This window comes from Nannobrachium achirus, assembly GCF_963921795.1.
Source record: "Nannobrachium achirus genome assembly, chromosome: 22".
Classification (NCBI taxonomy): Eukaryota; Metazoa; Chordata; class Actinopteri; order Myctophiformes; family Myctophidae; genus Nannobrachium; species Nannobrachium achirus.
Genome location: NC_137829.1, coordinates 25,854,187 through 25,860,739, shown reverse-complemented (window position 1 = coordinate 25,860,739; position 6,553 = coordinate 25,854,187). Strand labels below are relative to the sequence as shown.

Here is a 6,553-nt window from a genome sequence, read left to right as displayed (position 1 = left end):
CTATTAAATATAATTTACAAGAAAGTTAAATCTTCCACCGAAGACAATGATCAAACACAAGTTGAAAACTTGTCCTCCTTGATGATATAGACAGTGAATTCGAACTCATGGGCTGAACGGGTTTTTTCCAGGATCCCAAATTAACTTATGAGACTATATACAAAAATATGCTACACAGACCAACAATGTTAGAAACTATTCTCGGTAAAAGAAATCAACCAACAAAAATACCCTAGTTATAATGTAGCTCACTTTGTACTTCTTGAACTAATATAGAACTGTATTATTGCACTAGTGGACTAATCTTCTGATTGACTCGGTGTGTGTTACAACATATTCCTGGTATCTTCCCGTTTGACATGATCAATAGTCTTGTCGTGGCACTTGCTCTTTTTGTTCTGATGAGTTTTGACGTGTTTCGCCAAGTGGTCACTTCTCATGAACCTCTTGCAACAGTCCGGGCAGACAAAGCGCTTTTCTCCCGTGTGAGTCCTCAGGTGTCTCTGGAGCTCATCCGACCGGGTGAAACTCTTGCCACAGAACAACCAGTTACACACAAACGGCCGCTCTCCAGAGTGCCACCTCAGGTGGGCTTTGAGGTGAGACGTCTTGCCATAAACCTTCCCGCAGCCAGGTATGTGACAGATGTGCTGTTTCTTCTTCCCGGGCTCGTCGTTGGAAGTGGACGACTGGCAGTTGGGACACCTGCACCTCCGGCACCGCCGGGCAGTGGCGAGGGGGGACTTTGTGTGCAGCAGCGCGGCGATTTGAGTCTGGTATTGCGCAAAGTCCGAGTGTCCCAGCACCAGCCCTCGCTGCAGCTGGAAACGATGAGGGGCGAGGGACGTGTGGTGGTTCACGTGATTCCCTTGCTGAAGGCTCCACCACGGAATATCCTCCCCGGGGTTCGGGGACAACTGTCTCTGCTGCGGGTGGTGCACGAGGCCAGAGGGTCCCGTCACGAAACTTGGCATCGAAGCCGGAATAGGAGTCGGGGCTGCGTAAGTGACTGCCGGGACGTACGTAGGGGGGCACGTCGTCTGCAGAGACTGCATGGAGCAAGGCAGCATCTTCACCGGGGAGAAGTCATACGGATACGAGGGGTCCGCCGGAGGGGTAAGAGGGAGCTCGTGGTGGTGCGCGCTGAACGAGCTCTGGATGTGCGCGGAGAGCTGGGGCTTGGAAGGTAGTCCGAAAGTGGAGTTGTTGGCGAGAGTTGTCTGGGGGTTCCCCTCGTTACTCCACGGGTGAAATAATCGCGACGGCGAACTTAGCGTGGGGTCATAAGGGACCTGGAGGAAATCAGCCGGGTTGGATCCGTGGTGGTGATGCCCGATCCGGTTACAAGTGGCGGCCAGGAGAGCCAGCGGGGAGTGCTTGCAATTCTCCGGAGAGGAGTTTGGTGTTCGATCCTGAATGACCAAAACAAATACATGTTTCCATCAGCGTCATTTTGAGTCTTCCTTGTTGGTTAAAGTTACAAAACAATGGCCTATAAATCACGTAGTTTAGTATTTTTTAATTAAAACAAAGTAGACTTGTCTGACAATCTCTTTCTCCACTACGTTTCTTTTTAGGCTGAGTGATAGCCTAAATGCAACCCATCGCCGTAAAGTTGTTATATTCGAGTAATTAACTACAACGATATTAGCTATAACGTTTAGATTGTTGTGATAATTGCGCAATAACTTTCCATAAACTGCGCGTAAAAGTAGGCTTTTTTGTATATGAATCCCAAAGCCTAAACAGAAAACAGATCAAATTTGCAGTTTTAAGTTAAAAAGGACAGTGATTGAACTAAACAAAAACTTTTAAACAAACCTGAAGAAATGCCTGGAGTGTTTCATTCCGCAGTACAGCAACTGCTGCCATTGTAAACGTCCTCCCTCGTGTTGAAAACAAAATAAAAATAAACTGAGATAAATATGTATTATTCGCAGTAAATAAAATAAAAAAATAGTGTGCCAGTCTTCACTCCCAGTGCTTCCTCTCCTCGAGATATCCTTGGACTATCTGAAGAGTGAGGGATCACTTCTTAGAATTTGATAAGGACTTTGGTGGGCCGCCAGCCAGTCAGAAATAAGATTTATTACTTTGAAGTTTGCCGCTGCCCAATCATCAAAGAATAGCGGCTCTTTGAGAGGGGAAAGCAAATCCTTTGAATCCACAAAGCTCCTATGGTGTGTTTGTTGGTCTGGATAAAAGAGCTGATTATTAGGGGGGATGGGAAGGGAGGAGATAAAGGCGGGACAATTAATGAAGTAATCACTATGTGGGAAATGTATATACACAAATAATTGGATTTTCTTGATCAAAGACCCCCATGCCGCCTGGAGACCCCGGTATTGGATGCTGTAGTCATCTGATCCTCTTTTTGTAATTAAGGATTTGTAGCAGAACCCTATAGTGACAATGTCACATTGTTATCTCCAGAGAGATCTCTCAAGCACATTGCCTAGTTGTTTGATAGAGCAAAGCAGACCAAATCAAGTGACTCGACAGAAAGTTCTCATCTTGGAAGAATTAATGTTTGTCTTATAATGTAATTTGTAGTACATTTTTGTTGTTCCTTTGAACAGCAACACTGCTTTAAACACTTAATTATTGCATTACCAAATGATTTATTTTCTTTAAAGCTGTCCATTTTTAATCACAATGATTTTCTTTAACATAGTTTTGTTGATCAACTAAATTCTTTATCTGACAAACTAAAAGGCAGACAAATAGCACATATACAACCAAACAGTAGCTAGCTGATTTAAATTGGTCTAACATGCTACTTACAAGACAAGTGGGGGAAATCTTAATGGACTCCACTGATCCAGGTGTCAACTGTCAAATGTAGCACTTGGGATAGGCCTACCTGATGTCTCTATTTTGTTTCCTTAAAAACTTGAAAAGGAGGCGAAAGTTCCATCCAGCATCCACTACTATACAAGTCCCACAAAGCATGCATGTTTTGCAGGATTAAACACTCATTTGGTGTTTACAGGTGTCCTACTTTGTACTTCCATTTTCCATAAATATTTATATTTTACAATAACAGCAAAATAGCTGTAGCAGCCTATTAGTCACAAGATAACTTCAGAACTTTTGTCAGGCAAGTCAACTTCATCTGTAGTGTTGTAAGTTATAGTTTTCTATATCAACGCTGTGATCTTTATCTGGCTTCCCTGCAGAAACAATCACTGTCCTCTCAACTACTTCGGAGCGGCAGATTTTGAATTAGATCTGTTCCTTTGAAGGGATTAATGTTCCCAGTCCTCTCCCACGGCTCTACACAGTCATGAGGGAAAGGGGGAGTCCTGCTGGGCTGTATACGGGAGCCATGTTAAACTACAAAACACCAGGCAACAGTGATCCAGCTGTAGTGGTGTCTGACATAAAACAGCCACAGTATAGATTAACCTTGTTTGCAGGAAATGAATGGTAGGGGAGGGTGATGAGCTAGTTAAACAGGGAAAACATATAGTTGTAAATAAGGGCAGGAGGAGCAAATGGTTAGTTCTGTCATTCAGGTCTTTAGCCAAACCATCTGAATGAAAGGAGTTCCCCCTCAACAGTGCATCTAAGGACTTGGAACATAAATGTTTTATTTGGCTGCAAAGAGAAGGCAGTTATAGTGTACTATACCTGGTGAAAAGGTCACATTTAATGGTTGCTTATCTGAGCTATTAGTGTTTCTCAACCGGGGCGGTAGTGCCGGTGCAGCCCCACAGGGGGTCATTCAGAGAAGTTTGGGGGCTCTGGAAGATACTGATCATTCAGTATCATGTCACAGCCCTGTCACAGGGATGTCAGGCACCGTCACAGGGATGTCAGGACCTGGGTACCTTGGCAATATAAGAGCTATGGATTGCTTTGAGTTCCGCAAACCCACTTTTACAAGCTGAAATTACGATACAAACAATCCGACAAAGGGGGAATCTCGCTATTTCTACATCCCATTATTTCAACTACGGGCGTCGGCAGGTTAGCTACTCACCATCGTCGGCAGGTTAACATTTCACCAGGTTAAAATTCACCCGCGTCGAAATACTGGCACGCAGAACAAATGTTATGTCGAAATATCGTCACGTTCCCCCGACAAAGTATACGACAAAGATGCAATAATTGAATATATACAGTATGTATATATTTTTTTGTCCATACTTGTTCCACTTCCAACATTCTTAGGCAAATGTGGCATACATGTTGGAATTTTGAAATATGTTGGGTTTTTTTGCGCGAGCGATTGGTTCCAACAGCCAAACAGCTATTTAGGTCTAAAAGGAAACTCCACCATCAAACAAGACTAACATCTGCTAATCCCATTAAGTTGGACAGTGGTTTGTTAACATGAACAAGGTTCTTCCAAAAGCAGACACAAGAGATCCTCAACTCTTTGGGTCAACGGATCCTGGAGAAATCCCATTGACACTTGTATTATAGTATTCCAGGGAAATACAGCACATTTAGTAGTTCAAGCAAACATTTCAGAACACAAAAGTCAGTTCAACATATTAACCGATTATATTACCGATAAGATCCATGACTCTCTGGTTTCTATAGGTTTGGGGAAAGTTGTCTATGTTCTTCACTTTGGATTGTCATTCTATTCTAAGCTCATACTGTATGAATTGTGTAGTTGTGCTTCAAGGAGTATTGCATGTGCACTCTCATGCACTGTATGCTATGTCACTTTTGGTCACCATCTCCCGACATAAAACAATAGTGTGGCGTTTATAGTATCAGCATTAACAAACTGATAGACCCCAATGCACCCTCAAGTGCATTTCAATGGGACTTTAGCAATGGTGTGTAAAATGGTTCAAGCTACTAGATATGGGGAAAGAGATATCCACAGTAAAAATGGATGCTGCTACTTAACCCAAAGCCTTGAAAATTAAAATATCTCTAGGGCTAATATCTATCTTTAGTTTTTTTACACCATTAAGAAGAGACAGTTTAATACATTACAAAACCAGTTTATGTCATCAACCCCAGAAACGAATGTGATATTTAAAAGAAAACATCCATGCAAGACAAGACAAGATATGGCAGTCAAATTGTCCAAAGTTTATAGCAAATATTTTGGATTTATAAGATTACCACTCTTACAGATTAATATCCATGCAAATGTGGCTTGAGGCAAAATTCTTCTACATCTGTACAAGTAATTACAGAATACCAGATTTCTATAAAAATATGTAATATGTAGTAGTAGATTATGTTAATGAAAACAATTGTATACATGTATGTTGTAAGCAAAAACTAAACATTCTGCCCATGAAGATAACTATGCAACTAGCATCACGATCAAGGATTTTCCTGCTTGTTGCCTGTACCGTTGAGCTTTTGAATCACAGATATGAAAAGAAAAGGACCATAATGACCATCGATTTTTCAGATAACACAATACAAAATTTAAGTTAAAACAGTCATTTTACTGATATAAAACAATTTACTAGAAATAAATGAAATATACAATACACAATACAATTGAGTGCGCTGTTATGACAATTATTTTTGGTGGTGGTCCAATTCAGAGCTGAAGAAGGCAATCTGTAGAGGAGAGAGAGAAAAATACATTCACAGGATTACAAGGTTACCTATTGCAGTGTATTTCAAACATTTCTCAATTCTCATTTGACACATCTCATCCCATTGATCAACGTAGCTTTTCATTTAATTCAGAATCATTTGCAATGGCAAAGCCAGCACTGCTGCATATGGTCTCCAAACCTCTGAGTGAATTGACAGTGAGAGATGCACATTTGATGGAGTTGCGGGGCAAGGCCACAACATGAACCCTTTTTTAACTTTCCATATCCGATGGACAGTTGGAGAGAAAACAGGTTCCACATCTGTCTCATGCAAGAGATAGAGACAGAGTGTGTGTGTGTGTGTGTGTGTGTGTGTGTGTGTGTGTGTGTGTGTGTGTGTGTGTGTGTGTGTGTGTGTGTGTGTGTAAATGGGCGCGCACATGTGCGTGCTTATGTGTGCATGCGTGTGTGAGCTTGAGAGTGAGAAGGAGTGAGTGAGAGAGGGAGAGAGAGAGGGGAGAGGCGCTTGAGGCTACTGGGTACTTGAGCCTCTATAATGGTGTCTCGTATGAGAAAACATCTGTGAATTTCCTCAGTGATCTACAACAAAGTATAACTCAGAGCAGTCATTCAGCAGACCTTTGAAGTTGCTCTCTGACAGAAAGCTGCCATTGTTCGCAGCCCCCAACACAGAGAAACTCCAACTTTGGTCTCACTAATTTTCCCTGCAATGTGATACAACTCTCTCTTTTTTCCCCTTCCTTACAGCCTATGAAGCTGGGGATCTCTGCATATTCAAGAGCAAAGCCACGGCAATGTGCAAGTCTGGCCTGGGGTCATGAAAGGCGGGACAGGTCATTTTACCTTCCCTGAGCCCACCCTGGGTGTGTTAATCCAGCCTTTAAGAAGGAAACTCTCCCCTTCATAATCATTGGCTAGAGCCTGTAGTGCTCTCCCAGGAATACTGCGGGAAAGATGTATCATATTCAATATTCATATGGAGGTATCAAGGGAAAAACACCTATCAG

General features: G+C 42.3%; 1 protein-coding gene across 1 annotated transcript; it reads right to left on the bottom strand.

Moving 5' to 3' along the window:
- Positions 1-326: 326 nt before the first annotated feature.
- On the bottom strand, positions 327-1,872 carry sp5a (Sp5 transcription factor a; the record flags this gene model as incomplete). Its single annotated transcript, XM_080752653.1, has 2 exons — positions 327-1,412; positions 1,822-1,872. 2 exons carry the CDS (start codon positions 1,870-1,872, stop codon positions 327-329), a joined length of 1,137 nt encoding a protein of 378 aa, XP_080608779.1.
- Positions 1,873-6,553: the final 4,681 nt, after the last annotated feature.